This window comes from Boeremia exigua (assembly GCF_020726555.1).
Source record: "Boeremia exigua strain MPI-SDFR-AT-0100 chromosome Unknown C7974scaffold_2, whole genome shotgun sequence".
NCBI classification, from domain to species: domain Eukaryota; kingdom Fungi; phylum Ascomycota; class Dothideomycetes; order Pleosporales; family Didymellaceae; genus Boeremia; species Boeremia exigua.
This window is the reverse complement of record NW_025763519.1, coordinates 1511955-1527472: the sequence shown is the minus strand read 5'-3', so window position 1 is coordinate 1527472 and position 15518 is coordinate 1511955. Positions and strand designations below refer to the sequence as shown.

Sequence of the window (15518 nt, the reverse complement as noted above, 5' to 3'; positions counted from 1 at the left end):
CTCGCAGCTACAGGCGCGCTAACTTTTTTACTCGACCTCTACGCCTCCAACGCCCCGACCGAGGTCTTTCTGAGCGGTCGCAGACATGGTGGGCAAGAAGGTACGATGAGCGTCGCAGCACGCCACCCGACGGCCGGCTAACACGCGCACAGGAAGCGCCAAAAGTCAAGCCCAAAGCTCCCCCGCGCGGGGCAGCACGGCCGAAAGCTCCCGCTGCAGACGGCAGTGCGCAGGAGGCGGATGCAGGCAGTGGAGGGCCAGTGGGCAGCGATGGGGTCGCCGTAGCAGAGGCACAGCCGCCCGCAGACGTCGACCCCGCTGCGTCCGCGTCCGCCGAAGCAACGCGCAAACGCAAAGCGCCACCACGCCCCCAGCCCAAGGACGAATTCGCCGCCCTCCTCGAGCCCTTCTACTACGGCAAGCGCCTCGACGAGCCCATCAACACTGCCCGCGACAAGTGGAACCTGCTGCCGGCCTTCCTCAAGGTCAAGGGCCTGGTCAAGCAGCACGTCGACTCGTACAACCATTTCGTCGACGTTGACCTCAAGAAGATCATCAAGGCCAACCGCTTCGTGCGCAGCGACTTCGACCCCAAATTCCTCCTCGAGTACACCGACATCCGCGTTCTGTCGCCGAACCGACAGGAAGAAGACGACCTCGACCACCACCGCAGTACCATCACTCCGAACGAATGTCGCCTGAGGGACATGACATATGCCGCGCCAATTGTGGTTGACATTGTCTACACAAGAGGCAATGCGAAGGTCAAGCGGACGGGCATTAAAATCGGCAGGATGCCCATCATGCTGAAGAGCAACAAGTGCGTCTTGGCTGCAAAGAACGACCGCGAGATGGCCGTTATGGAGGAGTGCCCGCTGGATCCTGGAGGTTACTTTATCACGCGTGGGCAAGAGAAGGTCATTTTGGTGCAGGAGCAGCTGAACAAGAACCGTGTCATTGTCGAGAGCGCAAAGGGCATCATGCAGGCCAGCGTTACGAGTTCGACCCACGAGCGACGCACAAAGACCTATGTCATCCAGAAGAAGGGCCTCATGTTTTTGAGGCACAACACTCTTTCCGAGGAAGTTCCAATTGCGTTTGCGCTCAAGGCGTTGGGTGTGCACTCGGACAAGGAGATTCTTCTCATGGTTGCTGGAGACGACAGCGCTTACCAGGATAGCTTCGCCATCAACTTCGAGGCGTGTGCAAGAGAAAGCATTCACACCCAGGAGAAGGCCCTGGAATACATCGGTCATCGCGTACGATTGACAAAGAAGCCAGCCGGAGCCTCCCGCATACGCAACTACCACCTCGAGGCCATTGAGTGCTTGTCGAATGTCATCCTTCCGCACGTCCCGGTTGTGGGCACCAATTACCGACCAAAGGCCTTGTATGTTGCTTTGATGGCACGAAGGGTGCTCATGGCCATGCAAGACCCCAAGCTTGTGGATGACCGCGATTACGTCGGAAACAAGCGTCTCGAGTTGTCCGGGCAGATGTTGTCCCTTCTCTTCGAAGACCATTTCAAGCGCTTCAACCACGACTTCAAGCTCAGCATCGACAAAGTTTTGAAGAAACAGAACCGCGCTCAAGAATTCGACGCTTTCTCACACTTTAGCGTGCACAAAAACCACATTACTATGGGTATTGAGCGCGCTATTGCTACTGGAAACTGGAGTTTGAAGCGTTTCAAGATGGAAAGGGCGGGTGTCACGCACGTTCTTAGTCGACTGAGTTACATTGCTGCACTGGGTATGATGACGCGAATCAGTTCGCAGTTCGAAAAGACAAGAAAGGTGTCCGGTCCTCGTGCATTGCAGCCGAGTCAGTTTGGTATGCTGTGCACATCTGATACTCCTGAAGGAGAAGCGTGTGGTCTCGTCAAGAATCTAGCATTGATGACGCATATCACAACCGAAGATGACGAAAACCCGGTACGCAAGATCGTCTTCTTGTTAGGCGCAGAGGATATCTGTTCGCAGACTGGAGAAGAAATTCACGCCGAAGGTGTCTACTCAGTGTGTCTGAACGGTACACCGATCGCCGTCACAGACACGCCAAAACGATTCCTGAACAGCTTCCGAAAGCTCAGGCGAATGGGTCGCATCTCGGAGTTTACCAGTATTCACATTGACCACGATCATTGCGAAGTTCACGTGGCAACAGACGAAGGCCGTATTTGTCGACCGATGATCATTGTAGAGAACGAGCGTTCTAAAGTTACATCACGATATCTCAAGGCTCTACGGAAGGGAACTATGGAATTTGAAGACTTCCTGACAAGAGGTCTTGTGGAGTATCTGGACACCAACGAGGAGAACGATACCAACATTGCATTGACCGAAAACGAGATCAACCAACACACAACACATCTTGAGATCGAACCGTTTACCATCCTGGGTGCCGTCGCTGGTCTTATTCCCTACCCGCACCACAACCAATCGCCCCGTAATACCTACCAATGTGCCATGGGAAAACAAGCCATTGGCGCCATCGCTTACAATCAGTTCAACAGGATAGATACACTTCTCTACCTCATGGTCTATCCACAGGAGCCCATGGTTAAGACCCGAACCATTGAACTCACCAAGTATGATAAGCTTCCTGCTGGCCAGAATGCCACAGTCGCAGTCATGTCCTACTCAGGTTACGATATTGAGGACGCCCTCATTCTCAACAAAGCTTCCTGCGACCGTGGCTTCGGTCGCTGCCAGGTTATGAAGAAGCATGTCACAGCCCTCAAGACCTATGCTAACGGCACATCTGACCGTATTAACGCTGGCGCTCTGGATCCGAACAAGTCAGAGCACCAGGCTATCGGCGCTGACGGTATTGCCCAAGTTGGTGCCCGCCTGGAAGCCGGCGATGCATACCTGCTCAAGAGTCTGCCCGCTGATACCGCAGGCCCGGCCTCGAATCAGTACAAAGACAAGCCTGAGCGATACAAGCTGCCCGACTGCTCTTACATCGACAAGGCGTGCATCACCGAGAACGAAGCGGGAACCACCCTCATCAAGCTGCTTTTTCGACAAACCCGACGACCTGAGCTGGGCGACAAATTCTCTTCTCGCCACGGACAGAAGGGAACAACAGGTCTGATCGTCCAGCAGGAAGACATGCCCTTCAACGACTACGGCATCTGCCCCGATATCATCATGAACCCCCACGGTTTCCCATCCCGAATGACAGTCGGCAAGATGATGGAACTGCTCTCTGGCAAGGCAGGTGTTCTGAACGGCACACTGGAGTACGGCACCGCATTCGGCGGATCGAAGGTCGAAGACATGTCCGAGATCCTCGTCAAGAACGGCTTCTCATACACCGGCAAAGACTACCTCACGTCCGGCATCACCGGCGAGGCGCACCAATTCTACACCTTCTTTGGCCCAATCTACTACCAGAAGCTCAAGCACATGGTACAGGACAAAATGCACTCCCGTGCCCGCGGCCCGCGTGCCATTCTTACTCGTCAACCCACAGAGGGTCGTGCGAGGTCCGGTGGTCTGCGTCTGGGAGAAATGGAGCGCGATTGTCTGATCGCGTACGGGGCGTCGCAATTGCTACTCGAGCGCCTGATGATCAGCTCAGACGCGCACGATGTCGACGTGTGCGAGAAGTGTAAGTTTGATAATATATGAACCATGTTCTACAAGGACGTATGCTAACAGTGCAATAGGCGGTCAGATGGGCTACTCAGGCTATTGCAAGCTCTGCGAGAGCGAGAAGGCGGTGCGCCGCATCACAATGCCGTATGCGGCGAAGCTGCTGATCCAGGAGCTGGGCAGCATGAATGTCAAGGTGACGATCGGTCTGGAAGACGAATTTCCGAGGCATCTGGATTAGGCGAACGGAGGCGCTGGGCGGCGAGGTACGAAGTACGAAGTGCTCCGGTGTTTGTGGGTGCATAGCGCGGGCGCATCTGATTTTGATTCTGATTCTGATTTAGGGCTGGGTTCGGAGGAGGCCAATGGCGCCGTGCGATGAATTTATGATGTAAATTTCTTCTACTTACGGGTATTTCGAGGCACGTCGCTTCCTGATCCAGGTACGCGGGGAGGCCGCCAGTCGTGAAGCTGACATGCTGACAGGCCCCACTTGACTCGCGATCTCGACTCTTCCTCCGTGCCCGGACCTTCTCAGCCCTGACAATAATATTTAATGCGGAGACACATCACTCGCTCACAAGCCTGTCCTGACGGAGGCCCTGAGGTCACAAATTTCGCCAGACCTGCCTGGTTACTGATACGACACGCAACGAGAACGCTCAGCCTTACGTGGCTTTCATCACAATAACCTTGAGGAGTCAGTTCGATAAGACTTACTCTAAAAATCAAAGCCCGCGCACTCAATTGTTCTACTCTATACTTGACGCTTCAATCAGGCGCTACGAGACGATAATGTGATGGACTTGTTGGATACGGAGCAGTCCCCGGCTTCACCCTTGTCTCTTCGCACACCCTACTACAATTATCATCTGCAGCTGCTCAACAGCCATTGACATACAGTGTTCTTGATAAATCACTGCGAATGCTGGCGCAATGCTGTTTTCAACCAAATACAAGAAATACATTCACCAGCCGCTAGTGTACTGGAAACCGCAGATACGTCTTCTCAAGATCAAACCAGACTTGTACGGCCCCATCCGCTGCGAGGTTGAGATCTTCGACTTGGACACGGCGCCGGCATTTGCAGCATTGTCCTACACGTGGGGCCCCGAAAATCCAGTCTACGATGTCGTCGTTGATGGCAGGACTTTGCCCGTCAGGAAGAACCTTCACCACTTTTTAAAGTGCAGACGCAAGGAGAAGAACAAGCACTACTTCTCAGAGAAGGATCTGTATCTCTTCATTGATCAGATATGCATTGATCAGTCTGACCCTGAAGAGCGGAATCGACAAGTGCAGCTCATGTCGCAGATTTACTCCAAGTGCTGGCATGTCATACTCTGGCTCAACGACGAGGAAGGCCAGTGTTTGAGAGAGGCACGACATTTCGGTCATGTGTCTAAGCGAACCTTGTCGCTGGCGAAGTTGCTGAGTAACGACTACTTCACCCGTCTCTGGATTGTTCAGGAATTGTTACTAGCACGGTCGGTTTGCGTTTTCACTCCCGCAAATACGTGGCTGCAATGGTGCGACATAGTGGACACTACACTAAATGCCATGTCAAGCAGCTCAATGACTGCTGAAGAATCAGCGGCGTGGAGACTGGTCCCAAGGAACACTTCGAGACTGATACTCATGAGAGACGTATTTTCCCGCGAGAGACGGACTAGCCTTAAAAGGTTGATAAAACCAAAGAAATCAAGTTGGCTTCGCCTCGCTGTAAAAGCCGGAGAAGGAATGAAGACACAGGAGCTGCTGGAGGTCCTCCGTTTCAGCGCCAACATCTGCCACGAACCCAGAGACAAGGTTTATGGCCTCATGAGTCTACTCGAGGTCGAACATCAGCTGACTGTTGACTACAACAAGTCGATCTACGAGGTATACAAGGATGCGATCATGGGGCTCTACCGTGTCGTTGAGCTTGAGGATGAGGAGAGCTACAAGCGGTGGATCAAAGCGACACAGCAACTGGGTAAAGACATGGGAGTGGACGACAGCGATATAGCAGAGCTGTTTGCCTTACTGGAGTTCGCTAATCTGATCCTGCCAACTCGAGGGCACTTGACTGATGGAGAGGCCAGGCTCCCGTCGTTAGTGTCGATGGTGGGCGTTGTAGTCAGTAACACGCTAGGAACTGACGTAGATTCGACGTCTAAGAGATTTGGAGCAGACGGTCTGACCCACCACAAGGAATTTGCGACCAACCAACACACAGGAGACATCAATAAGTCCGGATTGAATGAACCTACAGTCAGAAGCTATTTAGGACTACCGCCGGGCCTCCGCAGAAGCAAGGGCCCCGAAAAGAAGGAAGTCAGGAAACCCAAGACCAACCAGCCAGAAGTCGTCGTCAACTTCCAATACAACATCGTTCAGGAATTATCCCACTACTCAGAGCAAGGGGAAAGCGAAGACCCAATATCGCAGGAGAAACGCTGGAACGCATTCACAAAGCAGATCACAGATGTCGTCCAGCTCCACGACAAGGGCCTGCAACTATCGTGGTACTTCCTCCACAACGGTGTCATATTCCGCTACCGGACTACGCCCAATTGGGAGGCTATCCTCCGACTTTCTCCCTCTAGAATGGCTAGCATCGTGAAAGAGTACGAAGATGAGCGCGCCACTGACGAGGAGCCGGCAACGCCAGAAGCACAACCTGTACGTGTCGTGCAGCATGCCTCGGAAGAAGAGAAAGAGCAGCACGTAGCTCTGGTGGTTGCGATGCAGATTTTCAAGCTGCTGCTGTTCGTGTACCTTGGCGTCACGGGTTTTAAGTTGGTGAAAGCCATGGTGCGGTGGTGCTTTGCGGATGAAGTAAGGCAGGTTGTGTCGGTGGTTTCTGCGCTTTGGGGCTTCTATCGCGTTGCTCGGCGGAAAGAGCCTGGTTCAAGCAAGGGATACTGAAAGTAGAGACGTTGGTTCAGACTTGGTTGTTGAGCGCGTATTTGGAGGCAATCGCAGATTCAAGCGCACTGAGAGCCCAAGTCTGGCAATGGATACTTCTCGACACCAAGCGTTTCAGGCAATCTCTGCACAATCATTCATTGCAGCTATCCTGGAAATGACCTAACCTACAAGCTCAGTGTCCGTTCACCCCGTTCGTCCCCGCCCCTATCGCTTCCTTGATCAAGTCTGCTCCCTTCTCAGCAACCGCATATACCAAACTCACGATATTCCCCTGTACATGCAACGGGAAGATACTCGCATCCACAACCCTCACATTCCTCGTCCCATACACCCTCAACTTATCATCCACCACTCCGCCCTTCTCACGCGGCAACATCGCACAGCTCCCCACAGGGTGATACTCCGTCACCGTGTTCCCCCTCACAAACTCCTTCGCCTCGTCCAGCGTCCTCGGCAACTTCCCACCCGTCGTCGTCTTCGCGATGATCGGCGCGCCCTCGGCGTCCCGCCGCAGCGCCGACTTCAGCGGCTCGACCTCCGTGAAGCTGAGCGTGTGCAGCAGCGCGCGCGCCATCATGTCCACGTCCAGCGGGTGCTTGAAGTACGCCGGGTCGATGGCGGGATGCGCGGCGGCGTCGGCCGACACGATGTGCACGTTGCCGCGCGACAGCGAGCGCGTCGAGCAGCACCCCAGCGTCACCCACATGCCGTCCTCGTCGCACGGGAACAGCTTGCTCGGGGTGTCCGCGTTCTGGAAGTTGGCGCCGGTCGGGAGCCCGACGATCTGGCACACGGCTTCGCGCGGGTTGAGCAGCTGCGAGGCGAGCAGCGGGTCGCGGCCTGCGGGGTCGGCGTCCGGGTTCGCTTTTTGGAACTCGGAGACGAGGGATTGGATGTGCGCCTCTGCGTTTGGGAAGTCGGGCTGGATCTTCTCGAGGGAGGCGAAGCCGGTGGTTGTTGGGGCGCCGACGAAGGGCCCGGCTTTGTGCTCGATGTAGGCGTTCAGGGCCTGTTGCATGATCTCTGGGTTTCGGTAGAGTGCCTCGGCGGAGGGTACTTCGTCGATTGTTCCCTGACCATATTAGTACTCTGATAGAATGAAGATGTTGAAGCCTGAACTCACCACCACAGCACCTGTCGCTGTGTGGTCATTGAGGTTCTCCCCGACGCCGGATAGTTCGACGACAACCTCTACACCGGCCTTCTCCAAAACCGTGCGTGAGCCGACGCCAGAGAGCTCCAGGATCTGCGGCGAGTTGATTGCTCCTCCACTGATGATCACTTCTTTCTTAGCCTTGACTGTGTGTGTGGAGCCATCAACAATGAACTGGACGCCTGTAGCTTTCACATCGCCTTCAGATGTCTCAAAGTCGATCTTAGACACCAAAGCATTGAGCTGCAGCGCCAGATTGGGCCGATCGGCATTGGGCTCATAGTAGCCTCGTGCCGCATAGCTTCGTCTCCTGTGCTGAGGATCGATAGTGTTCAGCTGGTTAAAACCGCCAATGGCAGATCCAGTACGAGGGTCTTTTGCCTCCTTGTATCCCGCATTGAGAACAGTCTTCGGCCAAATGTCCTGCATGGGCGCTACATCTGTCTCAGAAAAGCAAATCTGTGCACATTAGAAGGGCCTAAGTAACGCTTGTCACACTTACGTGGATTGGGCCCGAAGTGCCGCGCAGTGACTTGTCGAGGTACTTGTTGTTGAGGCCCGCACCCAGCGTTTCCGATGCTGGATGGTACGTCTCGAACTTCTTGTAGTACGGGATCAGACTGTCAAAGTCCCACCCTTTGTTGCCAAGCTGGGCCCAGTTGTCCAGATCCTGCCGCGAGGCCATGCTGAACATGTTGTAGTTGATTGCTGAGCTGCCGCCGAGGACTTTGCCGCGAGCCCAGCCATGAACCCTGCCGATCGTGCCTTCCTGTTCATGGCGTTAGACATGCGCCCGTTAAATTGAGAATGAGAGATGCATACCTGCGGAACGGTCTTGTAATCCCAATCGTACTGCGGCTTGCCCCACAACTGCGTGAACAGATTTGGGGCATCAATCAACATGTCGTCCAGGCCATTGCCACCAGCCTCAAGAATCGCGACAGTCACATTGGGATCCTCACTCAGCCGAGCTGCGATAACGAGACCAGCTGTGCCACCGCCACATACAACGTAGTCTAGGAGCACATTGTCAGCATCAGGCCACTACAATGATTGAACAGTAGCTCTTGTACCGTAGCTCTTGCTTGTGAATTCCTCAACAGTCATTCTTGGTTATTTAGATCAGGATATTCCTGAGATTCAAGAGATCGTTAATGTGCACAACACTTTACTTTATAAGATCCGAGAGAGCTGAAATAAGCACAGTAAGCAGACATAGCGGAGCCTAGACCCACTCCACATGTTGAACGTCGCTTCCAAAATGGGGGAATGCTCCTTTGTTGCATGCCAATTAGGTTTGTTTTCTTCAGCTGAGAACGCGGGGAGCAATGTACCCCGCGGTTACCTTATGCAAAGTGATGCAGGTGATTCGAACGACCGCATCCATAACGGGTAGCGTGACTAGTCGGCGCTATGGAGTCAGGCTAGTTGTTACTGGATGGATTTGGCTTGCCGTTCCAGAGGGCACCGGTGACAGCGCACCTGCGCTAAGGTTATCCTGTCTTGTAGCTCAGCCACCACGAGTTGCGCTCCGCCACACCAGAGCTTAGGTATCAACCAAGATGGTCACCATGTTTTCTTCTCGTCGTCTGAACCATATCATCAGTATGGGCAATGTCCGCCAACGAAATAGCGTCATCTACACTCTACACCCATGAGCCGCTAAACACGGAGAGACAGCAGATACGCCTGCTCAAGCTTGCAAAAGACTGTACCGGACCACTACAATGTGTAGTCAAGATCTTTGACTTGGACAATGCACCCTCATACTCTGCACTCTCGTATAGGTGGGGATCACCCGTAACAGAACTCGAAATCTTTCTGGATGGCCGGTCTTTCCGTGTCCGCGAAAACCTCTTCCACTTCCTGCAGACATTTCGTCGTGAGCAGGAGGCGACATATCTCTGGATCGATCAGATTTGTATCGCACAATCCAATGTCAAGGAGCGGAATCACCAGGTCAACTTGATGTCTAGGATCTACAGCCAATGTCGGTCTACGATTATATGGCTATGTGATGCCCAGGGCCTCTACTCTCGTTTCGCAGCAGACTTCAATACCACCGGAAAGAGTGCCTCTTTGGCTCCCCTCATCGCTGATCCATACTTTACGCGGCTTTGGATAGTGCAAGAAGTGCTGCTCTCACCTCATGTGCGAGTGCTGGTCAGTGGTAACATTTGGGTGTCGTGGGACGCCATGGGAGACTGCTTCAAGACCAAAGGTTGGAAGCCGACACCTGCGAAAGCACTAGTGCTACCACAATTCGGCCAGGAAATCCGGCCGTCAGAACTAAGCTGGTACATACGCAGGTTTAGCAGCAATGGCTGCGAAGATGCTCGCGACAAGGTGTTTGGACTCCAAGGCCTGGTCCGTCCAGAAAAGCGCCTGAATGTTGACTACAATAAGCGGCCATTTGAGGTTTGGGTCGACGCCGTTCTTGCGTGTCCGATTCGTAAGCAGTTTGAAGTTCTCTGGCATCTTGGCGAGGATATGGGTATTGAGACTGCTGATATTGTCAGCTTGGACTCTTTCCTGGCACTGATCTTGCCCAATATACGTGCACCCGAATCCAAAAACACCATGTTGATATCTTCAATCGGCATTCACACGGATATAAAACCTATAGAGAGAAAACGACCCCCCGTCGCAAGGCGTGGAAAACGGGAGAGGGCAGAAAAACCAGACATACGACCTAAGGTCTGGATACACAGTATGGACAGTGAAAATGCATTTCTGAACCCCCGAAAATCACATTCAGCCTGCAATCGTTGCGAGACATTCCGGATGTCAGGCACAGAGTTCAACTCTTCACGCGGCCCCTGGGACATCGTGGAGGACATAATGAACGGTCAGTCTATAGAATGCGGCCTAGAGGCTCAGGAAAAACGCTGGGCCATGCTCGAGAAAAGGCGGCAAGGCCCTGGATATCGGTCATTTCCGAGGGTATATGTCAAAAGATGGTATTTCTCCTATGGAGAGAAGACATACAAATACATGTGTGCACCTGACTGGGAGGCTGTATGCCAACTGGATCCCTTATTAATGAAGTCAATAGCAGAAAGACTCTGTGAGACCGCGCTGAGGGAGCAAGAAGCTCGCATGGCTGAATTGGCAAAGAAAAGTCTCATGCTTCACCGCCGGCGCTCCTATTGAGATTGTGGTTGTTACGTAGAGGGTATTGTCGCGGGAGAGCACGTGGAGGTATAATGGAGCCACCCAGATGTGCTCTGAGTGGCTCAGGAGCGCCCTCGTCATCACGGAGGCGCTCATCAGAGCTGCCCAAGTCAGTGAGCATGTGACACATGACTCAGACGCTCCTGGAGCTGGAGGAACGTAGCTCTGAACGCTCCCTATTTAGAATCGTCCCATCTGATCTTGTAGCAGATCAGTGGTCCAATATATCGATCACCTGAATACGCTCTTTGCTTCTCGATTCCTTCACAGATGTTTATTTTAATGTGATCAGAGCGACCTTTCACGGTTTCCCTGCGACAAGCTCATATTCATTCAATCGCTAGATGGAAGCATCCGACTCCCAGGCCACCAGGATGAAGTTGAAACCCCCGTCACAGCACCTTAATGAAATCCATTCCTCATTCCCTTCCTGCTCCTCGGCCAAGTGCTGACTGTTTAGTTGCTGATGTTCGTTAGTAAGTTCGCGCTTTTGACCATCTGCTACAACACTCGCCTTGTGTAGATACATCCGCGGCTCTATAGCTTCACATCCATCTATTTCCCCTTGACAGTGCGTACGACTAGCTTCCCAGCCGAATAACAGAGGCAGAAAATTGATATCGGCGCGCCTACCAAAGTGCCAGGCATGTTGAAGATTATACTTGCAACATCGGTCTTCGTCCCCATGATTTCGCCGGCAGCAGGTAATGGAAAGTTTAAGTTTGAAGGTAGTAAGATTGTAAGTTCCGTGGAATAGTGTTGATGCTCTCGAGGAGAAAACTCACATGTTTATATAATCGTCCTACATTCTAGCCACGGGCAACGCTTTGACGGTGTGCTTTCTACCTCGTTACCATGTGAATCTGATGACGCCCTGACAATGCTACAGGTAAGAATTACTAAGGCTGAACAGAAGGTCATCACCACTGTTCCATCCGTAAGTAAGTGTTGGCACGAAGGACGCCGTGCTTAGGTAGGCGGAGCTGAACTTCTGACGAATTGAGATCGGGCAGCTGCGCTCTCATTGTGCCCTCAGACCAAGATAGCTGACACTCCCGATACTTTCAGCTCACGGCTACCGCACCCGAGGTGCACATTGGCCAAACAGCGGAGGACCCGGCCTTGGAAGTCGTCACATGTGGCAGCGCCACAAGTACGCAGTTGCACACAGCCTCGAGACCGAGCTTACGACTCGACGAATAAGATCGGTATTCCAAATGTCTGCATAGCCAATGCTTTCGGTCCCGAAACTACGATGCTCTCATGAGGGGTAGGCACAAGGCTGAACAAGTCTGATTTCGGCCCCACCCGTACGACTTCCCTCAAAACGGTGTGGAGGGTCTTAGTCGCATTCGCCCTTGATCCTAAGTGGCTTGGATTGCTCTCACGCGATGGTATGAGGTGATGTGGCTGTGCGTTCAGAATACCGGACAAGCGCAGATATGTGACTTCAGGTTGTGCGAGTTTGCAAGGGTCGGCATCGGCTCACAAACTCAGAAGGGACTTCCCGGCAAGCGCTTGTGTCTAGAAGTCACTATCGGCAGTGACAAGGTGAGATGGCAGTAGGAAGATCGATCCACCGAAGCTGTGTATGCGCTGGGCTTGCCAAATCCAAGTCTGCAAACGCGGTGATCGCAGTCGCTCGAGTCCTAGCCCTGATGATTCAGTCAGATGTGATATATCTCTGGGCTCTGCCAATTGCCACGACAGCTTACCGGTGCACTGAAATCTCCGTTACTGACAGTGAAGGCACCTGGATCACCGGTGAAAGGCAGAATCGCTCAGTGCTAGTCGTGGTCATCCTCCGAGAGGACCTCCCAACTGAAACTGCTTGCGTACTGTTCTTCTGGCGTGAGCTATAGTGCTTCAAGCCCTCTCAGCAGTGTGAACACACTCACAGGCAAGCAGTGAAGCTGGAGATCGGTCTCGACGAGGGCGCGTGCCTGCTGACCTTGTCAGTGCGCGTTTGCACGCGACTGCAAATTCTCCAGGGCTTGACATCATCGGTAAACAACGCGTGTATCTCACCTCACCTCGCAATCGATCACGTAGGCGGGGACAAGGCAAAAGAGAAGCTTCTTCTTCTTCGACTGGCTGCACAAGGCTTGCCAAATCAACGAAAAGTCGCGTACACCAGAGGTAGTGCTATACCGGCGACACTGTGCTGATGAGTATGAGCAAGCTCAGTGACCCGTCAGCTGTTGTCAAAAACTGGAATAATCGTGAACCTCAATAGAGGTGTTCAAGTCGATTAAACTTGAAAGAACAGATACTACACTTGATCTAAGCCAAATGGCAAACTGTAAGGTGTCAGCAGAAGGAATGTGAGGGTGGGTTGTAAGACGGACGAGATGCTGCAGACTTGGTTTGGGGCGGGGGACGAGTTGCTTAACTGTCCAATGCTCTTGGCGGAGCTAACAATGCTCTTGGCGGGGCTAATCCTATTTCGGCATAGCTCCAGCAGCTCCAGCAAAGGGTGCAAGGTTGGGAATGAGTGACCGTCGATAAGCGGGACTCTCCCAGAGCGCCGACGTCAGTGTCGAGGAGCGTGCATGATCTCACGCGGAGTCTATCAAGATGGCCGAAAATCCCAGCTCGGGCTTCGCAATACGCACTGCATGGTCATTTGCTATCTGACCTGGAGAGCTTCCTCATTCCTGCATCGCATACTCTGATTGCACTCAATGGCCTACTCTTTCTTTTGCACAGTATATCTGCCCTCGATCTCTTCGAACTGCAGAACAGCATTACAGATGCTCTGCGTGCGACTGCTAAGGATCAAGATACAGTCGCATCAGAAGTCAAGAAGGGTAATAACAGCACGCAGTACCTTGAACTTGGTCTGTTATATCGATTAAAACGTACCAGTGAGACGACACAACACCTTGAGAAACCAGACGCATAGACTTTGGGATGACCTGCGACTCCTGCACTGTGCTTTCCTGGCCAGACGTTCTCCTGCACAATGCTCAGGACTCCACACGCACCAAGAATCACCAGCATGGAAACAGACTGAGAACTACCCGAGACGACGAGACACCGATTTAGTCTCTAAGTTTGTACGATACCCATTGCCACTTCCAGGGCACCTAAGACGATCTCGAGGACTCAGGTCAGTGAACATTGTCACTATTCGAAGTAAGGACTGATCCAATAGCGACAGGCAATTACAATGAGCGAGATGCTCAAGCACTTCTTTTCTCACTCGGTATCTTCATACGTGATGTTTGAAGCGCGAAGACTCGCCATTTCCTGCCTAAGATCATCGCGGCTCAGTTCGTACTCTACTCCGGGTTTCACAGTTCATGTATTACGTTGTGAGCCAGATCACATCACCAGATTTCAAGGCAGCGATGACAACGACTGGCTAGGCTGGCAAGCTTTTAACATCCGGTCAGGCAGACACCAGGATAATACGACATGTCTCGTCGAATACAGTTCATCAAAAAGGGCTGTGTATGTATAAATTGTGGCGAGCATCGTGAAAAGGTCTGGAACTGGGAAGGCCTGAGAGGCGCAGGCCATGCAGCATGCACGACCAAGCAAGGTTGTACGCCACGACCCCCACTAGATTATGCGCAGCCTCGCACTCAGCTGCAAGCCATAAGCTGCAGGCCCTCAATAATTGCCAGCGCATGCGCTTTGCGTTCCTAGGACTCTGACACTGAATCTCCCGCGAAACCACCTGCGAGCGCGGTGCGGACCTTCGCGAAACCTCCCAGCGACTCTGGACGCACACTCTTCCTAGCATCGGCAGCAAGGCTGCGACCCACTATTGGACATGTCAGACGGATTCCATGGGTACGAGTACCCGGATCTAGATACCACGCAGAAGCAAATCCGGTTGCTTCGACTCCGACACAGAGCCCATCACGGGCACTTACCACAATATGAGCTCCACACCTTCGACCTGGAAAACGCGCCGAATTACATCGCATTGTCGTACACTTGGGGCCCCGCGTTCCCCAACTACCCCATCCGCGTCAACCGCCGCAAGCTCCACATCCGGGCGAACCTGCACGCGTTCCTCCAGGGCTTCGCGGGGCGAGGCTACATCTGGATCGACCAGATCTGTATCGACCAGTCGAACCCGGAGGAGAAGAACCACCAGGTGCGCATGATGGCGCAGATCTACCGCGACTGCGACTCGATGATCATCTGGCTGGGCAGCAAAGACCATGCCTTCCGCGAGGCCGCCGACGAATTCATCTACAAGCAGCGGCCTCACTCGCTCAGCGTGCTGCTGCACGACGACTACTTCACGCGTCTGTGGGTCGTGCAGGAAGTGCTGCTCGCCCGCGCCGTCCGCATCATCTGCCGCGGCATGTCGGGCCATGTCGAAATCCCGTGGAACGACGTGCACGCCGTCGCCACGGGCAGCGCGCGCTGGCTGCAGCAGCACGGCCACACCAAAGCCGTGCTCGCGCTCATCGCCAACCAGGGCATGAACCGCTACGAGGGGCTGCGGCTGACCATCGCCCGCTTCGCCGGCTACGAGTGCGAGAACCCGCGCGACAAGGTGTACGGGCTGCTGGGCATCGTCAAGCCCAAGGAGCGGCTGGAAGTCGACTACACAAAGTCGGTGCAAGACGTGTTCCTGGACGCGGCGCGCGCACTGCAAGCCTCGAAGCTGGACCGCCCGGACCGCGTCAACTGCAAAGCCCGGCTGGAGTTTC

General features: G+C 53.6%; 5 protein-coding genes across 5 annotated transcripts; 4 read left to right on the top strand and 1 right to left on the bottom strand.

Annotated features, from left to right (window-relative positions):
- Positions 1-85: 85 nt before the first annotated feature.
- On the top strand, positions 86-3843 carry C7974DRAFT_409082 (uncharacterized protein; the record flags this gene model as incomplete). The annotated part of the gene is made up of 3 exons (XM_046143374.1): positions 86-100; positions 153-3618; positions 3677-3843. The coding sequence occupies 3 exons, from the start codon at positions 86-88 to the stop codon at positions 3841-3843; spliced, it is 3648 nt and encodes a 1215-aa protein (XP_046001527.1).
- A 270-nt stretch (positions 3844-4113) lies between these two features.
- Positions 4114-6652, top strand: C7974DRAFT_104023 (heterokaryon incompatibility protein-domain-containing protein). The gene has a single exon (XM_046134892.1). It carries the CDS (start codon positions 4539-4541, stop codon positions 6510-6512), a length of 1974 nt encoding a protein of 657 aa, XP_046001526.1. The 5' UTR covers positions 4114-4538; the 3' UTR covers positions 6513-6652.
- On the bottom strand, positions 6600-8822 carry C7974DRAFT_104007 (uncharacterized protein). The gene is made up of 5 exons (XM_046134891.1): positions 8742-8822; positions 8491-8684; positions 8171-8437; positions 7639-8127; positions 6600-7587 (listed from the first exon to the last, which is right to left on the bottom strand). Exons 1-5 carry the CDS (start codon positions 8773-8775, stop codon positions 6688-6690), a joined length of 1884 nt encoding a protein of 627 aa, XP_046001525.1. The 5' UTR covers positions 8776-8822; the 3' UTR covers positions 6600-6687.
- A 385-nt stretch (positions 8823-9207) lies between these two features.
- On the top strand, positions 9208-11079 carry C7974DRAFT_385606 (heterokaryon incompatibility protein-domain-containing protein). The gene has a single exon (XM_046140967.1). It carries the CDS (start codon positions 9283-9285, stop codon positions 10819-10821), a length of 1539 nt encoding a protein of 512 aa, XP_046001524.1. The 5' UTR covers positions 9208-9282; the 3' UTR covers positions 10822-11079.
- A 3580-nt stretch (positions 11080-14659) lies between these two features.
- On the top strand, positions 14660-15454 carry C7974DRAFT_290802 (heterokaryon incompatibility protein-domain-containing protein; the record flags this gene model as incomplete). The annotated part of the gene is made up of 1 exon (XM_046137645.1): positions 14660-15454. A coding segment is annotated over one exon (795 nt), but the record flags the coding sequence as incomplete, so codon positions are not given.
- Between the last annotated feature and the right edge of the window lie 64 nt (positions 15455-15518).